The following is a 21,360-nucleotide window of genomic DNA, read 5'->3' as shown; positions in this document are numbered from 1 at the left end:
ACCAGGGAAGTCCATAAAAGGCCTGGTACAAAGGAGATATACAATATGACATTTTTTTTTTGTTTCATTTTTCCTTAACACTTATGTTCAGGATACTTACTTTTTGTTACATGAGCCAACATATAGAGAGCTTGGAAGCAATACATGTAACAGTGGGCTAGTATCACCAGTCTGTAGAGAGTTTTTAAGTTAAAGTGAGAAAAATGACAGTTGTTACATTGAAAAATTAAAATAATTTGTATACATACATTGGAGTACTATGAAACCATTTAAAAGAAGAGCTAGATCTATTGTTATAATGGTATTAATGTATAGAGATGTCAAAATGACTAGGGAATGATTTGACGAAATAATTAACTGTCAAGTGTAGTGAAGTGTAGAACTGTATTGCCCACTTTGATAGTCACTGGCCACACGTGGTTGTGTGTTAACATGTGGCTCGCGTGAATGAGGAACTGGATTTTTACTTTTATTTAATATTAATTTAAATATAAAAACTGGAGCTGTTTACAATTAAAAGTGTGTGAAATAATATTGATAATAAAATATAATATTAGAATTAATTTCACCTTTTTATTTTTTTAATGTGCTACTAGAAGAGTTAAAATTGTATGTGAGACTCACATAGTATTTCTGTTGGATACCACTACCGTAGAATGATATAAAATAAACTATTAACAGAGTGTCCTCTGGGGAATAAAATGGAAGGGCTTAGACAGAGGAAACCCTTTGGTCTTTTGTTTATATACTAGGTATTTAAAATGTTTATAATGAACATTTATACTTATACATTAATACTGTAATAAATATTTGACAAAAGTAAAAAGGAGGAAGGAACTGATAACACATCACAAGTTTTTAGAAAAGTAGTAAAATAAAGACTAATATTAAAATACAAATGAGTAGTTTATATCTTTGAGGTTGTTGAATGGAAAGTTGTCATTTCCATTTTTTAAAGAGCACAGCTATATGTAATATCTGTGTAGTTCTTAAGTGATTCCAGTTGTTCTCCCTGAGTTTTATTTTGGTTGGGTTTTGGGAGGGACATTTTTGAGCTTCAAGTGATCAATGATCCAAAACTTCCAAGTGACCAAATGTGAACTTTTTGGTTCTTGGCAGTGTCTTTGTGTCTCTTTGTGGAGCTTAAAAGATTGCCGAGGCCTGCTGGGACAATGCAAGGACTGACTCCCTCAAGTAGTAAATATTTCCTACTTTTACGAACTTGGAGGAATACCTGTTTCCCCCCTTCTTCATGGCATTTATATCTGTTCCCTCCCAGCTCTGCAAGTTTGAAGTCTCCTTTAGGTAGAATGGTTGTTAACACTTCACACGACAAGAGAAAGAGCTGTTAGTCTCTGCCCCTGTGCCGTCAGCCTGTCACTTGTGTCACTGTCATTTTCCTGCCTTTGCACCAGGTCATGGAGACAGAGCGGATGATTTATCTGGTGACAGAATATGCTAGTGGAGGGGAAATATTTGGTAAGTACATTTATTGCATTCTTTAAACAGCAGTTGAGCGTAGCATGGCAAACTTCAAATAGCTGTTCAGTGCCTTTTCACTTGAACAGCTGTCACTTGATGCTGCCCTTCAGTGCTGTCGTCTTCTACCAGCAAAGCAATTTTAATGATTTTTGAGTCACCTCTTAAAGTTCTCACCATCTTTGTTTCCTTAGCAAAGGTGGTTTATTTGTTTCGGTCAGGTGTTGACAGTTGAGATTAAAGATCTTCACAAACAAAACATTTCTGTGAACATGAGGGTCTTTCCTATTGCCAGATTCTAGTTGGGGTGACAGTATGTGACAGAACCCCTTCAAATGTGGTGGGTGGGCCCCTGTTGTATATGAAAGAGTCTCTCAGAGTGAACAGTCTCACCCTAACTCATTCTTTAACATTCACTTAAATATGACATGTAACTGTATTCCTTACCATGTGTTCACAGTTTCTTTGATGATTCTTATAATTTAGGAGGTTTTGTGTTCAGTAACTGTGTGTTGGTTTTTTTTCCTCTAACACTTAGCACAACATTAGAATTAAGCTGGAGAATTTGTTACCAGGAAATATGTCATTTTGAGGTGGTAAAAACTGGCCCCCCTCAATTTTTCTTTTGGTAGCTGTGATAAATGGAGCCAAATAAAGACTAAACTTTCAAACCTAGATTGACATGTCTTTTTATTTTTAAATTTTCTTTTTGGCATGTGAATATAGAAAAGGGTTTCTTATGTATTTTAGGTTTATCTAGTTTGTTTTTTTAGATTTTGATTTGGTTTAAGTCTGGATGGTAAGAACTTTTTTAATTTTTAAAATATTGGCACTTGCTAAGTGCCTAATATATATTAAAAAGCATGAAATCACCATTAAGTGGCATTTTCTAATTAGTGACTGGGGAGTTGTGACCGAAGATTTTTTGATATGTTAAACTGAAAGCTGATCAATTTTATATCTAATAATCTTCAAAATAAGTGTGAGTCTTTTTAAAAAGAGGTATCATTTCCTAATGACGTTTTCACTTGGCTTTGTATCTACTTATGTATAATGGTAATCTTGAGAGCAAAGAGACCTTGTCATCTTAACATTCATAACAATCAAAGAACCAAGCACAGTGCACATTAGATCTACCTTGCTCCTTAGAAAACAGATTTCAAAAGTATAGAATAGATAACAATGCCCTGTTCGTAGATTCTTTGTGGGAATATAGCTCATGGCATGAGGAAATAGAATAGTACTTTTCATGGTATTATTATAAAAGATCTGGAGGAGGAAGAAATTGCTGTTACCAAAAGAAAGGACTGTGCCTACACAAGGAGAGAAGTGTCTCATGAGGTCTAGTTTTAAAAGTATCTGTATCAAAGATGAAGGGATGGGTTTAATCAAGAATATGCGCTTTGGAGGCAGCTATACCTGGTTTTGAATCACATTGTTGCTGCCTATTTGCTTTTTTACTTGGATTCCAGGACTCACATTCATGGCCTATAAAGTCAGATCTGTAACATCTCCCTTGTAGTTGTGATGATTAAATGAGAAAGCGCATGGAGAGCCCTAGCACTTTGCTTCCTTTACCTCCTTTACCTCCGTGTAATAGAACAAGTGCAATCGACTGCTGGCAGGAGAATGTGAGACACTGTGCTGCCCTCCCCAGTGAAACTGGTGAAAGTAATTTTAAAAAACCCCTAAACTCCAGCCATTTCAAGTCTCTGGAAATGGTTCTGAGGGTGAACAGCAACTGAAGAAACATTTATTCAAGAACATCTATGAAAATTTGGTAAGAAGTAAGAGAGCTTGTGGTCTTTAAGCCAGTGCTACTTCCTTCTTCCCCTCTAGCCAACTCAGCAAGGTGGAGATTCCAACTCAGCAAGGTTACTCCAGCCAAGACCACAGGCCTGCCCTCTGGCCTTCCCTTTTCACCTAGACTAATGGATTTCTTCCCGGAGGAACGGGACATAAACATTTCTCATCCTGCTCCAGCTACCTATTGCTGTTGCTAAGTCGTGGGTTAGAGCAGTTGAACAGTGAGGACTCCTTTGTCTGCCCAACTCATACTTGTAGAGTTTGAGTGAGGCACACTGAGAATACTGGGACCCAGCTCATTCTTGCTTTATGTTATAAACTAGTAGGTCATCTCAAGAGAGGCAAGCAGGGACAATTTAGAATCTGCGCCCTTTCTCTGCACTGAACTCTGCTCCTAGAGAAGGGAGCGTTACTCAAAGAAAGCTTTGCCATTGTCCCCACGCCTAGCTTCAGAGTCCTGCCTCAGAGATTTGTCCAGAGGGAGAAACAGACCACAACACATTTAGCTCCTAATTTCTTCCCATAGGAACTGACTTCATTTGCAACAGAGAATGAAGAAGTTTAAGCCTGAAGGCACTCATGAAAACAGTGGAGGTTGTGGTAAAAGGCATTTCAGAGGAGATTTGAGCAGGCTAAATATAAGCCCGCTAGTTTGCAGGCAAGAACCAGGGAATAGAACATCACAAGAGCCTTCTAAGGTCAGAAAAAAAATCAAACACTGATCTCAGAAACTGTTCCTTCAAAGGAACGAGAATTTGATTAGATTGTTTATAGACCAGTTCATGCTGTAGGGCATTGTTGAAAATAATAGAGCAACCAGCCAAAATTTTTGGATTTTAACACCTGGGCATGGTTAAAGAAAGACAGGAAGAGAGCTCTACCCAAACCATGGTGATCCAGTGATCTGATGGTAATTGTGGATGTAACAAGGATATGTGCCTCCCTGAGGAATAGCATCAGAAGTTGATCACTATTTATAGGGGAGTTCAGTTCAGTTCAGTAGCTTAGTCGTGTCCGACTCTTAGCGACCCCATGGACTGCAGCACGCCAGGCCTCCCTGTCCATCACTAACTGCCGGAGTTTACTCAAACTCATGTCCATCTAGTCGGTGATGCCATCCAATCATCTCATCCTCTGTCAGCCCATTCTCCTCCTGCCTTCAGTCTTTCCCAATCTTTCTCAGGGTCTTTTCAAATGAGTCCGCTCTTTGCATCAGGTGGCCAAAGTATTTCAGCTTCAGCATCAGTCCTTCCAATGAACACTCAGGACTGATCTCCTTTAGGATGCACTGGTTGGAGTCCCTTGCAGTCCAAGGGACTCTTGAGTCTTCTCCAACACCACAGTTCAAAAGCATCAATTCTTCAGCGCTCAGCTTTCTTTATAGTCCCACTCTCACATCCATACATGACCACTGGAAAAACCATAGCCTTGGCTAGACGGACCTTTGTTGGCAAAGTAACATCTCTGCTTGTTAATATGCTGTCTAAGTTGGTCATAACTTTTCTCCCAAGGAGTAAGCGTCTTTTTATTTCATAGCTGCAGTCACCATCTGCAGTGATTTTGGAGCCCCCCAGAATAAAGTCTGCCTCTGTTTCTACTGTTTCCCCAGCTATTTCCCATGAAGTGATGGGACCAGATGCCATGATCTTTGTTTTCTGAATGTTGAGCTTTAAGCCAACTTTTTCAGTCTCCTCTTTCACTTTCATAAAGAGGCTCTTTAGTTCTTCACTCTCTGCCATAAGGGTGGTGTCATCTGCATATGTGAGGTTATTGATATTTCTCCGGCCAATCTTGATTCCAGCTTGTGCTTCATCCAGCCCAGCGTTTCTCATGATGTACTATGCATATAAGTTAAATAAGTAGGGTGACAATATACAGCCTTGACGTACTCCTTTTCCTATTTGGAACCAGTCGGTTGTTCCATGTCCAGTTCTAACTGTTGCTTCCTGACCTGGATATAGGTTTCTCAAGAGAAAGGTCAGGTGGTCTGGTATTCCCATCTCCTTCAGAATTTTCCACAGTTTATTGTGATCCACATAGTCAAAGGCTTTGGCATAGTCAATAAAGCAGAAATAGATGTTTTTCTGGTACTCTCTTGCTTTTTCCATGATCCAGCGGATGTTGGCAATTTGATCTCTGGTTCCTCTGCCTTTTCTAAAACCAGCTTGAACATCAAGAAGTTCACGGTTCACGTATTGCTGGAGCCTGGCTTGGGGAATTTTGAGCATTATTTTACTAGCATGTGAGATGAGTGCAATTGTGCAGTAGTTTGAGCATTCTTTGGCATTGCCTTTCTTTGGAATTGGAATGAAAACTGACATTTTCCAGTCCTTTGGCCACTGCTGAGTTTTCCAAATTTGCTGGCATATTGAGTGCAGCACTTTCACAGCATCATCTTTAAGATTTGAAATAACTGGAGTTCCATCACCTCCACTAGCTTTGTTCGTAGTGATGCTTCCTAAGGCCCACTAGACTTCACATTCCAGGACGTCTGGCTCTAGGTGAGTGATCACACCGTCGTGATTATCTTGGTCATGAAGATCTTTTTTGTACAGTTCTTCTGTGTATTCTTGGCACCTCTTCTTAATATTTTGTGCTTCTGTTAGGTCCATACCGTTTCTGTCCTTTATTGAGCCCATCTTTGCATGAAATGTTCCCTTGGTAGCTCTAATCTTCTTGAAGTCTTTCTCTTTAGTCTTTCCTATTCTGTTTTCCTCTCTTTCTTTGCGCTGATCGCTGAGGAAGGCTTTCTTATCTCTCCTTGCTGTTCTTTGGAACTCTGCATTCAAATGGGTAATCTTTCCTTTTCTCCTCTGCTTTTGGCTTTTCTTCTTTTCACAGCTATTTGTAAGGCCTCCTCAGACAGCCATTTTGCTTTTCTGCATTTCTTTTCCATGGGGATGGTCTTGATCCCTGTCTCCTGTACAGTGTCACGAACCTCAGTCCATAGTTCATCAGGCACTCTGTCTATCAGATCTAGTCCCTTAAATCTATTTCTCACTTCCACTTGTCTAATCGTAAGGGATTTGATTTAGGGGAATAAACTTCCCCTAAATGTAGGGGATTTGATTTGTATAGGGGAATAAACACTAAAACAGTCCAGTCCGTCTCTAAACAAATACACAGAGAACAATAACATGCTCCAGAAGGGTGGAGCACCTAGAGGTGACAGAACGTATTATGTAAAACATCTATATTCCAACAACAGCAAACTGTGGAGCATATAAAGAAACAGGAAAGTATGACCCATATACTGAAAAGGAAAGTATGACCCATTTACTGAAAAAAAAGCAGGCCATAGAAACTGCCTATCAGAGTGACCATATTTATCAAGAAAAGACTTTAAAGTAGCCATAATAGAAATGTTCATAGACTTAAAGGAACTCACAATTAAAGTGCTGAAAAAGGATACGATTGCAGGGTCACATCAAATAAGAATATCAGTAAAAAGGTAGAAATTATAAAAAATAATTGAAAGAAATTATGGAATTGAACAGTAAAATAACTAAAATGTATCAGAGAGACTTAACTATAGATTTGAACTTGCAGAACAGGAAATGAATTTGTAGATAGATAGGAGAAGGCAATGGCACCCCCACTCCAGTACTCTTGCCTGACAAATGCCATGGACGGAGGAGCCTGGTAGGCTGCAGTCCATGGGGTCCCAAAGAGTCGGACATGACTGAGTGACTTCCCTTTCACTTTTCACTTTCAAGCATTGAAGAAGGAAATGGCAGCCCACTCCAGTGTTCTTGCCTGGAGCATCCCAGGGATGGGGGAGCCTGATGGGCTGCCATCTGTGGGGTCATACAGAGTCGGACACGACTGAAGTGCCCTAGCAGCAGCAGCAGCAGGCATGTTATGGGGCTTCCCAGGTGGCACTAGTGGTGAAGAACCCACTTGCCGTGCAGGAGATAAGAGACACGGGCCCAATCCCAGGGTCGGGAAGACGCCCTGGAGGAGGGCGTGGTAACCCACTCCAGTATTCTTGCCTGGAGAATCCCCTGGACACAGGAGCCTAGTGGGCTACAGTCCATAGGGTCGCAAAGAGGTGGACATGACTGAAGTGACCTAGCATGCACGCACACAGGCATGCACGTACACAGGCTTGTTAATGCAGGTTGCAGAACAAAGAGAAAATTGAATTAAAAACAATGAACAGACCCTCAGAGAAATAAGAGGTACAATCAAATGCTCCAATATATGTATAATGGGAGCACTAAAAGAAGAGAGAAAGGAGCAGAAAAAATATGCAAGAAAGTAATGGCTGTAAACTTCAAAAATTCATTGAAAAACAATAACCTACATATCTAGGAATTTCTTCAAAATCCAGTTAGCAGTAAACACAAAGAGGTCCACAAACAGATATATCATAGTAAATATAATGGAAGTTAAAGACAGATACTGAAAGCATCAAGAGAAAAATGATGTGACACTTAAAGGCAATTCCTTAAGTTTTGGTAGTAAACTTTTCAGCAGAAATGATGAAGGCCAGAAGGCAATAGGATAACATTTGTAAGGTGCTGAAAAGAAGAAAAAAAAAAAAAACCTGTTAACCAAAATCCTATATCCAGTAAACCTGTATTTCAAAAATGAAGGCAAAGTAGTTTCTCAGATAATCAAGTGCTGAGGGATTTTGTTGCTAATAGATCCACATTATAAGAAATGCTAAAGGAAGTTCTTCAAGGTAAAAGCAGATGACTTCACATGGTAATTTGAGTTCATGCAAGAAAAAAGGGCACCAATAAATGTCATGTAATCATAAAAGACAGAAGTGATACATACTTTCTGCTTTTTTCTCTTAATGTATTTAAAAATAAATATGAAATACATTATTAAGGCTATAGTATAATGTATTTGTCAGTAGCAGCACAATGGAGGTGGTATGTGTGTGAGAAAAACTGCATTACGCTAAGGAAGTCATTATAGATGATACAGAAATAATTATAGTGGTGTATTGTTGGATTTGTAGCATTAATCAATGTAATTTTATTATAAAAACACTAGAAAAGAGGGTAAAAGAAATGATACTATAAAGGAGAAACACTTCTATATAATCATCAAAATTAAGCTGGTATAAATCAGAACCTCATTTGAGTAAGATAAAATATACATGCTAAACACTGAAGTAGTCTCTTAAAAAAATACCCTCAAGAATTGCAATGCAAAAGTCATTAAATAAATTGAAATGCTTTGTTAGAAAATATTCACTTAATGCAGAAGAAAGCAGTAATGAAGAATAGAATAAAATAGACAAACTGTATGGAAAACAAAAGGTGAAACAGCAGATGTAAATCCGTTATCAGTAATTATATTAAGTGCAAATGGGTGGGATAATGTAATGCAAAGGCAATGATTGTTGAACTGAATAAAAACACGTGGTCGATTGTATGCTGTCTACAAGAAACATACTTTAAAGATACCAGTAAACTGAAAGTAAAAGGATGGAAAATGTTACATCATGCAAATAGCAGTGATAAGAAAGCTAGAATATCTATGTTGATATCAGATAAAATAGACTTTAAACACAAAAGACTTTCTTTTTCTACTTACTTCCCTTGTGGCTCAGACAGTAAAGCGTCTGCCTACAATGCAGGAGGACCCGGGTTCGATCCCTGGGTCGGAAGGTCCTCTGGAGAAGGAAATGGCAACCCACTCCAGTACTCTTGCCTGGAAAATCCCATGGATGGAAGAGCATAGTAGGCTACAGTCCACGGGGTCGCAAAGAGTCAGACACGACTGAGCGACTTCACTTGGTCTAGAGATAAAGAGGGATATGATGAGAAGGTAATACGTTAGTATGTAAGCTGTAACAGTTATAAACATATGTTTCTAATAACAGGGCACCAAAGTATATCAAACAACAACTGGCAGAAATGAAGGAAGAAATAGACAGTGACAACAACTGAAAGCTTCAACACCCTTCTTGCAATAATGGATAGAAAAATTAGGCAGAAGATCAACAAGGAAAAAATAAGACTTGGTCGACCAATACCCAACTATACCTAACAGATACTGATAGAATACTTCATCTAATAGCAATACAACATACATGCTTATCAAGTAAACACAGAACATTCTCAAGGATAGACCATATACTAGGCCGTAAGACAAACCTCCATAAAATTTAAACTTATTTAGTTTTAGTAGTAATACAAAATATTTTATAGCCACAATGAAATGAAATTAGAAATGAATAGTAGGAAAATTTGGGGAACTCACAAATATGTGCAATTTAAACAGTGTATTTTAAAGTAAGCAATGAGTCAAAGAATAAGTCAAAAGCAAATTCAGAAAGTACTTTGAGATGAATGAAAGTAAGGACAATATTTCAAAACCTGTGGATTGCAACTACCAGGGTTCTTAGAGGGAAGTTTATAACAGTAAAATTATAAGTTTATAACCATAAAATGTGCATAGTAAGAAAGATCAATTACCTAGTCTTCTACCTTAAGACAATGAAAGAGTAAGAGCACCCCAAAACTAAAACAAACTGAAGGAAGGAAATAATTATAGCAGAAGTTAATGAAAGAATAGAAAAAAATAGAGAAAATCAATGAAAACAAAAGCTGGTTCTTTGAAATGGTCAATAAAATTGGCAAATCTTTAGTTAGATTGACCAAGCAAAAAATGAAACACTCAAATTACCAGAATCATAAATGAAAGAAGAGATATTACTAATGATCCTAAATTAATAACAGTTGTAAAGGAATACTTGAGCAATTATATATCCACAAATCATTTAACTTAGATAAACTGGACAAATTCCTAGATAGATACAAACTGTTGAAACTGACTCAATAGATACATAATCTGAATATATCTATATCAAGTGAAGAGATTGAAGCAGTAATCAAAAACCACACATAAAAAAGTCCATGTCCAGAGGGCATCACTGCTGAACTCTACCAAATATTTAAAAAGAATTACTAATAACAGCAAACTTTGACAAACTCTTCTTGAAAATAGAAGAGGAGATGTACGTGATGTATGTATACTTGATACTTGACACATACCTGATTCCAATACCAGACAAAGACATCACAAGGGGGAAGAAAAACAACACTACAGACCAGTATCTCTTATGAATATCGTTGCAAAATTCTTCAAAAGGATAGTTACAAACAAAATCTGGCAGCATATAAGAAGAATTATACACTATGACCAAGTGGAATTTATTTACTTGCAAAGAATGCAAAGTTGGTTCACCATATCAGAATTCATGAATATGATCAGTTCAGTTCAGTTGCTCATCATGTCCAACTCTTTGTGACCCCATAGACTGAAGCATGCCAGGCTTCCCTGTCCATCACCAACTCCCGGAGCTTGCTCAAGCTCGTGTTCATCAAGTTAGTGATGCCATCCAAGCATCTTGTCCTCTGTCGTCCTCTTCTCCTCCTGCCTTCAGTCTTTCCTAGCATCAGGGCCTTTTCCAGAGGGTTAGTTCTTCACATCGCCGAAGCTTTGGAGCTTCAGCTTCAACATCAGTCCTTCAAAATGAATATTCAGGACTGATTTCTTTAGGATTGATTGGTTTGATCTCCTTGCAATCCAAGGGTCTCTCAAGAGTCTTCAACAACCACAGTCAAAATCATCAGTTCTTCGGCACTCAACTTTCTTTATGGTCCAACTCTCACATCCATACACGACTATTGGATATACATGAATGTAATATATATCAATAAAAGAAAACACAAGATAACATGATCATCTCCCATGCATCTATGCCCAACCTATGTCAAAAGAGGCAAGAGTATACAATGGAGAAAAGACAGTCTTTTTAATAAGTCAGGCTGGGGAAAACTGGACAGCTACATGTAAAAGAATGTAATTAGAACATCTTCTTACAACCTACACGAAAATAAACTCAGAATAGATCAAAGACCTAAATATAAGGCTATACACTATAAAACTCTTAGAGGAACACATAGGCAGTATACTCTGTGACATAAATCATAGCAATTTTTTTTTGATCCCCCTCCTAGAGTAATGAGAATAAAAACAAAAATAAACAAATAGGACCTAATTAAATTGAAAAGCTTCTGGACAGCAAAGGAAACCATACACAAAACACAAAGACAACCCACAGGCTGGGAGAAAATGTTTGCAAACAAAGCAACCAACAGGAGATTAATCTCCAAAATATACAAACAGCTCATGCAGCTCTATGTCAAAAAACACTAAACAACCCAATAAAAAAAAAGTGATCAGAAGATCTAAATGGACATTTCTCCAAGGAAGACATGTAGATGGCCAAAAAAACACATGAAAAGATGCTCAACATTACTGATTATAAGAGAAATGCACATTGAGACTACAGTGAGATGTCACCTCACACTGGTCAAAATGGCCATCATCAAAAAGTCTATAAACAGTAAAACCTGGAGAGGGTGTGGAGAAAAGGGAACACCCCTACAATGTGCTGGGGATGTAAATTGGTACAAACACGATGGAGAACAGGATGGAAGTTCCTTAAAAATCTAAAAATAGAATTGCAGTATAATCCAGCACTCCCACTCCTGGGCATATATCCAGAGAAAACTAATCTGAAAGGATACATGCACCCCAGTGCTTATCGCAGCACTAGTTACAATACAATACATGGAAGCAACATAAATGTCCATCAGCGGAGGAGTGGATAAAGAAGATGTGGTACACATATACAGTGGACTATTACTCAGCCATAAAAAAGAATGAAATAATGCCATTTGTAGCAACATGGATGAATGGTTAGTCATCAGTATGTTTAAGGATGAAAGAATAGGTTTAAGGTTGAAACCCTTCATACCATCAGTATTTAAGTTGAAAATGAGGCCACAAAATATGAAAAAGCCACTGTTGATGAAAGACAATTGTGGTATGGCAAAAACCACCACAATATTGTAATTATCCTCCAATTTAAATAAATTAATATTTAAAAAGCTAAGGAAAATAGAAATTTGAAAAAGTAGTAGTGTTAAATGCTGTAGAAAAGTCAACTACGATAAGGACAGAAAAGTAACTTCTGACTTTGTAATGATGTTTTCAGTATTCTTAAAGAGAGCTGTTTTACCAGTGCAGTAAGATTAGAAATTAGAATGTAATGGGGTGAGCTATGAGTGCATAAATGTTATATAATAACTCAATTCTAAAATACATATTGACATAATCATTGAAAATATATAAAAGTGATGGTCAACAGAAGAGTCTGAAATGCAGTACTTGGGTGCAGTCTCAAAAATGACAGAAGGAACTCTGTTTGTTTCCAAGGCAAACCATTCAATATCACAGTAATTCAAGTCTGTGCCCCAATCACTAATGCCAGAGAAGCTGAAGTTGAATGGTTCTATGACCACCTACAAGACCTTCTAGAACTAACATCAAAAAAATGTCCTTTTCATCATAGGGGACTGGAATGCAAAAGTTGGAGGTCAAGCAATACCTGGAGTAACAGGCGAGTTTGGCTTTGGAGTACTAAATGAAGCAGGGCAAAGGCTAACTGAGTTTTGCCAAGAGAACGCACTGGTCATAGCAAACAGCCTCTTCCAACAGCACAAGAGAGAACTCTAAGCTTGGACATCACCATATGGTCAATACCGAAATGAGATTGATTATGTTCTTTGCAGCCAAAGCTGTATACAGTCAGCAAAAACAAGACCAGGAGCTTACTGTGGCTCAGATCATGAACTCTTTATTGCAAAATTCAGACTTAAATTGAAGAAAGTAGGGAGTACCACTAGAACATTCAGGTATGACCTAAATCAAATCCCTTACGATTATACAATAGAAGTGACAAATAGATTCAAGGAGTTAGATCTGATGGACAGAGTGCCTGAAGAACTATGGATGGAGATTCATGACATTGTACAGGAGGTGATGATCAAGACCATCCCCAAGAAAGAGAAATGCAAAAAGGCAAAATGGTTGTCTAAGGAGGACTTATAGATAGCTGAGAGAAGAAGAGAAGCTAAAGGCAAAGGGGAAAAGGAAATATATACCCATCTGAATGCAGAGTTCCAAAGAATAGCAAGGAGAGATATTAAGCCTTCCTCAGTGATCAATGGAGAAAAATAGAGGAAAACAATAGAATGGGAAAGACTAGAGATCTCTTCAAGAAAATTAGAGATACCACGCGAACATTTCTTGTAAAGATGGGTACAATAAAGGACAGAAACAGTATGGACCTAACAGAAGCAAAAGATGTTAAGAAGAGGTGGTAGGAATACACAGAAGAACTATACAAAAAAGACCCAGATAACCATGATGGTGTGATCACTCACCTAGAGCCAGATGTCCTGGAATGTGAAGTCAAGTGGGCCTTAGGAAGCATCACTACGAACAAAGCTAGTGGAGGTGATGGAGTTCCAGTTGAGCTATTTTAAATCCTAAAAGATGATGCTGTGAAAATGCTGCACTCAATGTGCCAGCAAATTTGGAAAACTCAGCAGTGGCCACAGGACTGGAAAAGGTCAGTTTTCATTCTAATCCCAAAGAAAGGGAATGCCAAAGAATGTTCAAACTACTGCACAATTGGAGTCATCTCACAGGCTAGCAAAGTAATGCTCAAAATTCTCCAAGCGAGGCTTCAACAGTACATGAACCAACAACTTCCAGATGTGCAGTCAAGTTGCCAACATCTGCTGGATCATCAAGAAAGCAAGAGAGTTTCAGAAAAATATCTACTTCTGCTTTATTGACTATGCCAAAGCCTTTGACTATATGGATCACAATAAACTGTGGAAAATTCTGAAAGAGATGGGAATACCAGACTACCTGACCTGCCTCTTGAGAAATCTGTATGCAGGCAACAGTTAGAACCAGAATTGGAACAACAGACTGGTTCCAAATTGGGAAAGGAGTATGTCAAGGCCGTATATTGTCACCCTGCTTATTTAACTTCCATGCAGAGTACATCATGCAAAATGCCAAGCTGGATGAAGCACAAGCTAGAATCAAGATTGCCAGGAGAAATATCAATAACCTCAGATATGCAGATGACACCACCCTTATGGTAGAAAGCAGAGAGAACTAAAGAGCCTCTTGATGAAAGTGAAAGAGGAAAGTGAAAAAGTTGGCTTAAAACAACATTCAAAAAACTATAATCATGGCATCCCATCCCATCACTTCATGGCAAATAGATGGGGAAACAATGGAAACAGTGACAGACTTTATTTTCTTGAGCTCCAAAATCTCTGCAGGTGGTGACTGCAGCAATGAAATTAAAAGAGGCTTGCTTCTTAGAAGAAAAGGTATGACCAACCTAGACAGCGTATTCAAAAGCAGAGACATTACTTTGCCAACAAAGGTCCATCTAGTTAAGTGAGTGAAGTTGCTCAGTTGTGTCTGACTCTTTTTGACCCCATCCACCAGGCTCCTCCATCCATGGGATTTTCCGGGCAAGGGTACTGGAGTGGGTTGCCTTTCCTTCTCCAAAGCTGTGGTTTTTCCAGTAGTTGTGTATGGAATGTGAGAGTTGGAGCATAAAGAAAGCTGAATGCCAAAAAATTGATGCTTTTGAACTGTGGTGTTGGAGGAGACTCTTTGAGAGGCCCTTGGACTGCAAGGTGACCAAACCAGTCACTCCTAAAGGAAATCTGTCCTGAATATTCATTGGAGGGACTGATGCTGAAGCTAAAGCTGCAATACTTTGGCCTTCTGATGCGAAGAACTGACTCATTAGAAAAGACCCCGATGCTGGGAAAGACTGAAGTCAGGAGGGGAAGGGGATGACAGGATGAGATGGTTGGATGGCATGACCATCTTGATGGACATGAGTTTGAGCAAGCTTTGGGATTTGGTGATGGACAGGGAGGCCTGGTGCATTGCAGTCCACGGGGTCACAGAGTCGGGCACGACTGAGCAACTGAACTTAACTGAAAAGTGACAGTATCAGAGTCAAGAATGCCTTCTCTCCAAAGAATAAATATAAAACTAGACTAAATTGTCAGAAACACTCATATAGGGTTCTGTAAATGAACGAATAGCAAACATCAAATTGAGAAGCTTAATTTATGAAAAGCTTTTAGCTTGTGATAAGAACAGTGGGAGGCTTGGCTTTCTTGCCTGAGCCCCTACATCTTTCATCTCTTCCTCTAGGGGAAACGGTGTGATCAAGGTGGGGCTGGCCTTAAGACCAGCATTTTTGTTGCCAGAGGCAGCTGACTTGATTTGAAATGAAAGATGAAAAACGCACACTCAGTTGTGTTGTCAGTGAAAATAGTAATTTTGGTAGAAAACGAATGTTGGGGGCTCAGGCCTTGCTAGCTAGTGTTGTGGCCTTGCTGGGGGTGAGCAGCAGTATGGTCCACTAGCCAGTAATCTAGTAGGGAGACCTTGTTACTGAGAGAACCATAACAGAGTAGGATACCCTTCTCCATTCATCTCTGGTTTACCAGGGGACTGGCATCTACTAGCAAGTCCTGAGAGAGCCCAGCAACGTTTATAGCTGAGGCTGACTTTGAAACTTTCTGAACTTTAAGTGAACTCCTGAATCCACCAATAAATTTGTCAGCAGAAAGTGAAAGGTCTGCTGTCTTGACGACTAAGTGATGTAGACATAGGAATGAGCTCTAGGAAGCCATCCTAAAAAATAAAAGCAAGAACTTTAAAAACTAGCAGAGGTATCAATGGCTACATACCACAGAGAGACAGATTCTCAAATTAACCCTCTTATTTCTTAGAGGGTTACTAAAAAAAACAAGGATGAGCAACAGGAACAATAATCCTCAGGGGGAAAAGTAATAATCTAGAATTGGTTAAATATATTATCTATAATATTCACTTTTATTTAAAAAAAGTTTCAGGGGAGTGGGAATTGACTGAAGGCAATGAAAAAGTAGACTTCAGTTGTATGTGAGTAGTAGACATGTAAATGTGCAATATGATAACACTGTTATATGTTATGTATGAAAGTTGTTAAGACCGTAAATCCTGAGTTCTCATCACAAAACATTTTATTTTCTAGTTTTTTAACTTTGTGTCTATATGACTCTATATGAGATGATGAGTGTTCACTAAAATTATTGTGGTAATCATTTCATGATGTACGTAAGTCAAATCATGGTGCTGCACACCTTAAACTTATATAGTGCTCTATGTCAGTTATACTGCAATAAAACTGAAAGAGACTATGGCTGATTCCTGTTAATGTATGGCAGAAACCATCACAATATTGTGGAGCAATTATTCTTCAATTGAAAATAAATGAATTTTATAATTTCCTTAAAAAAACCTGAAAGAGGGAGAAAAGAAAACCTGGGATCATGTGATCCAAAATCAGAAAGAAAAATAGTCAATGGAAATTTTCTCTGAGTGAGCTTAGATGTTGCTTTTAGCAAAAACTTCTGGCAGTTATTAAATTTGTCCAAACAAAGAAATCATGTTTAAATAACTAACAGAAAATATGATGACCACGACTTAACAAATAAGGAATCTCAGTAAGGATTTAGAAGCTATTAAAAAAGAAGGAAATGGAAATTCTAGAAAAGCACAATAACTGAGATGAAAAATACACTAGTTGAGTTCAAGAGCAGATTTTAGGTGGCAGGAAAAAAAACAAAAAACAAAACCCTGAGGAACTATCAATAGAAATAATCCAATCTGAAGAACGGAGAGAAGACCATTGAAGAAAAATAATCACAACCTTTGAAATCTGTGAAACAAGATCAAGTTTACCAACATATTTATATTGGGAATTCCAAAAGGAAAGGAGAAAGGGACAGAAAGAATATTTGCAGAAATAGTGGGCAGAGATTTTTAAAGTGTATTATAAAACATCAATTTATAGTCTCAAGAAGCTCATTGAATCTCAAGTAGGATAATTGCAAAAAGATCTACATCTAGATACATCATTGTCAGTTTGCTAAAAGACAAAAAGAATCTTGAAGCAGCAAGAGAAAATTGACTCATCACATACGGGGTAAAAGCAGTATGATTTATAGCTGGATTCTCATCAGAAAAAATGGAGGCGGTGGATTGACATGTTTAAAATGCCGAAATAAAAAACTGAACCATAAATTTTGTATCTAGCAAAAATATCCTTTTAAATGAAGGCAAAATTAAGTCATTTCTAAATAACTATTTATAAAGACAGAGAGTTTCTTGTATAAGCAGATCTGCTGTTATAAGCCATCCCAAAGGAAATGCTCAGACTGAAAGCAAGTAATGCCAAACAGTAACTCATAGCCACAGGAGGAAATGAAGAAAATCAGGAAAGATGAATGTATAGGAAATAAAGGAGTATATAAATATAACTTTTCCCTCTTTTATTCTCTTAATTTCTTTAAAAGGCATAAAATGACTTAAAGTAACTATGACACTGTTTCTGGATTTCTAGCAGAGATTGATGTAAGTATCTAGAGGAAGTTTGAGGAAATGGAGTTCTGTTGGAGTAACGTTCTGTATTTTACCTAAATCAAGCCAGCATTAATTTGAAGTAGACTGTGATAAATTAAGATGCATGTTATAATCCCTAGAGCATCTACTGAGATAAAAATCAGTCCCATACTTTGAAGGTTAGTACTTAGAAGTCATTTCTCAAATGACTCTTGAGAAAGTCAGCTATAATGGGAAGGAATGAGAGAGAGTTGGTAATGACCACAAAGGAGATACAAGGGGATACTTTCTAGTGCATCAGTGAGGGATTAGTTTTGTGTGAAGAGAGGAAGTGGGTAGACATAGAGTTGAAGGCTGGTAAATTTGCTGAAGTATTTGTGTGAAATCGATAGTTGGGAGATTAAGATTTAGAATCTGAATACCTAATCACTAATTTTTACGAAGAAAATCACTTGTATGGTGAGATGAGATCTTGAAACAGCAACTAAAGGAAATGAAACAGATAGCTACAGGAGACAAGTGGAAGGATTTATAGGCAGCTCGAACAGGCTGGCAGCTGTTGACCTTAATTAACTCTGCTGTGGCTTGTCTTCCATGTTTGTTAGCAGTTCTTGGCAGCTTAGATATCGGAGTGAAGAACATAGATGGTTGGTTTGATCCAGAGTTTTGCATGGTTGCTTGAAGTGATGAATAATGATGCTTGGAAGTTTCTGGTCTAGGTGTAAATATTAGTGAGGAACTTTATCCCAGAGTCCTTGGCTAATCAAAACACCAAACTGCTTGAAATAGTAGTTGGCTCCTAATTCCAAGTTCAGTTTCAGATTTGCTAAAAGAGTTGTAGTGAGCTTACCTTTAGTGGCAGTCACACCATATCTGGAATATTTTCTTCAGTTTCAAGTACTATGTTGTATGTCATCAGGACATCTTCATTTAGAAATGTGACGAAGATGGGGAGCACTGTTTGCAATTGTTGGAGTAAAGAGTAGGTTAGAGAAGTCTTTGTGAAGGAAGTAAAGCTTGAACAGAGTTTTCATGTATGAGAAGTTTGCCGAGTCGAAATGACCTCTCCAGTGGGATAACATATATAAAGACCCTAAAGCATGTGACAAGTTGGTGTATTCACAGAACTAGAACTGGTTTCTCAGAGGATTAAGTGATAGACTAGTGGTTTTCAGGTTATCCCAAAAGTTCTGAGGGTTATTTGGAAATGTGTAATGTGCTATCTCTGAGAAAGAGGTTATGTGAGGCCCAGCTAGAGAGTCATGCTGTGCCCATAAATATATTCAGCCTACTCCCATGTTTCCCTCATATTCAACAGGAGCATTTCTGCTTTTATACCCAATATGCCACATAAAATTTCATTTAAATAGAAATTAAATTGATTCCCACATAAGATTTCATTTAAATAAATAACTCTGTGGCCACTAAAAGTTTCTTCTGTTATTAGATGATAGTGAGCTATGGGAGAGCTTTAAGCAAGGGCCAGAATTCAGTTTGACTTGTTTAAGAAACGGTATTTTGATGGCAATATAAGGATATATTTGAAGGAGAGGGGTCTGCAAGAGCACTTAGAAGGCTACTGCAGTAAGACAGATGAGAACTGAGAATTGTCTGATGAGTAATGCCCATGGGGGTAGAGAAATGGATTATAGATAGAGTTAAAGTGGGATTGTTAGTGGTTAAGAGTATGGATAGAGTCCGACTGCTTGATTCAAATCCCAGTTCCTTTACTTACTGCCTTTGTAATAGTGGGCAAAATTTTTAACTTCACTGCCTCTGTCTTTAAAATGAAGATAATAATAGTAATACTAATGATGATGATGAAGACACCGCTTATCTCCAAAGGTTGTTGTGAGGATTATATGAGTGTTTGTAAAGTGCTAGTCAGTTTAAAGACTTGTACAGCATGTCCACAGCATCATTATGTACCAGGCAATATTCTAAACATTTTTATGAGATGTAACTAACATGACATAAAATCATGTGCAATAATTTGAGAGACAGTTGGCAAAGAAATTCAAACCACTAGCAATAAAGTAAATAATGTGTGGGTCATTGGGCTTAGGCTCAAAGGAAGGCAAGTGAGATCAGGATGAATGATCGTACATAGGAGGAATTTTAAACGCTAGAGATTTAGATGAAGTTAAAAAGCAAGTGTGTTGGGCATAACAAGATCAAAGAGATGAAAGTCTGAAAGTGTACCCAGTACTGTAGCCACCGTGTGCATTTGAAATGTATTCATAGATAGTGCAGCTGAGGAGCTAGCTGAATTTTGAATTGAATTAACATTTAAAAACCGAAGCAGTTTTAGGAGAACTCAGAGAGTTAGCCAGCTTCAAAGCTGAGCACCCAAGTCTGTCCTCTCTTCTGGCGCCACCTGCAAGCTCAGGAATTTCCCAGTACCACCGTCACCTTTGATGATTTGCTAAAAGTACTCATAGAAGTCACTGAAAGCTGTTTAACTCACAGTTACAGTTTATTACAATGAAAGGATTCAGATTAAAATCATCTAAGGGAAGAAGCACAGAGTCCATGAGAAGTACCAAACATAGAACTTTTATTTTCCTCTCCCCACAGAATGTCTTACTCTCCTGGTGTTGATATGTGATAGTATGCAGAGTCTTGTCCATAGAGAAGCTCACCTGAGCCTCTGTGTTCAGAGTTTCTGTTTTACATAGGAAAGGTTGATTGACTGATTAAATACTTACATGGTTGACCTCTGTCTCCAGGCCAGCTGACCCAAAGCTCCCACCCTAAGTCACATTTTTTGTTCTAGTATGGCCGGCTCACACCCTAAGACTATGTGGGTATGGCCAGTCCCTTGCTAACTCATCTTGTTAGACTACCTGGTATGATCCAAGGTCCCCAGGCAGAGACACTCCCATGAAGCATACACTCCAAAGGCCCAGACCTCTGGAAGCCAAAGGATAAAGCCAGGCTATCATGTTGGGCAAGGCCAGTTCTTTATTATACATAGTGTAAAACATTTTCCCATTGAACCCAATTCTTATTTTTGTAAAATTACATTTTGCCTTGACTATAAGCAATGTCTGGCTTGAAATGTATGCTGTAAGTGTAAAATACACACTGGAGTTTGAAGACTTAGTATGAAAGAAAGAAGATAACCTCTCATTGCCAGTATGCATGTGTTTTACATGTTTCAGTGATTATATTTTTGATATATTGGTTAAAATAAAATAAATCCTTCAAGTTAATTTCAAAATGAATCATTTTTTAAAATGTGACTACTAGAAAACCTTTAATTATGTAAATGGCTCACATTTTATTTCTATTCAACATTGCTGATCTAGAAGGTTATATTGAGAGAGAGGGGCATATACTATTGAAGTTTAGAATTTCAGAGGTATAAAACTATCAGGCAGACACAAGTGCAAGGTGTGGCCGTAAGAAACCTGCTGAATTTTGGTGGAGTTATAGGTCGCTGTAGACAAGGTTCAGGCAAACAGGTTAAATTATCAGATAAATTATCCTCGAGGCTATGAACATTGCCTAAGCAACTGGCAGACTCTGTGTGGAGCTGTGGACTGTGAAATGAGTTTCATTGTCTTTGATAAGGGAGTTCCCAGGTAGCTCAGCTGGTAAAGAATCCTCCTGCAATGCAGGAGACCCTGGTTCGGTTCCTGGGTGGGGAAGATCTGCTGGAAAAGGGATAGACTAACCACTCCAATATTCTTGGGTTTCCCTGGTGGCTCAGCTGCAGTGTGGGAGATTTGGGTTTGATTTCTGGGTTGGGAAGATCCC

The 21,360-nt window shown here is 38.2% G+C and overlaps 1 protein-coding gene across 5 annotated transcripts in view; it reads left to right on the top strand.

Moving 5' to 3' along the window:
• The window catches only part of SIK3 (SIK family kinase 3), a 266,327-nt gene that overhangs the window by 149,626 nt on the left and 95,341 nt on the right, over window positions 1-21,360 (top strand). For 4 of the 5 annotated variants that reach the window (XM_010812395.3, XM_010812393.4, XM_010812394.3 and 1 more), the window contains exon 3: window positions 1,416-1,479. The exons of the other annotated variant lie outside the window; for it this stretch is intronic. In XM_010812395.3, the coding sequence (XP_010810697.1) occupies window positions 1,416-1,479 (64 nt within the window). The remainder of the gene's footprint in view (window positions 1-1,415; window positions 1,480-21,360) is intronic. 5 annotated transcript variants of the gene reach the window in all.

This window comes from Bos taurus, chromosome 15 (genome assembly GCF_002263795.3).
Source record: "Bos taurus isolate L1 Dominette 01449 registration number 42190680 breed Hereford chromosome 15, ARS-UCD2.0, whole genome shotgun sequence".
In the NCBI taxonomy this organism is placed as follows: domain Eukaryota; kingdom Metazoa; phylum Chordata; class Mammalia; order Artiodactyla; family Bovidae; genus Bos; species Bos taurus.
The sequence above is the reverse complement of the archived record's forward strand: the minus strand, read 5'-3'. Positions and strand labels throughout refer to the sequence as shown.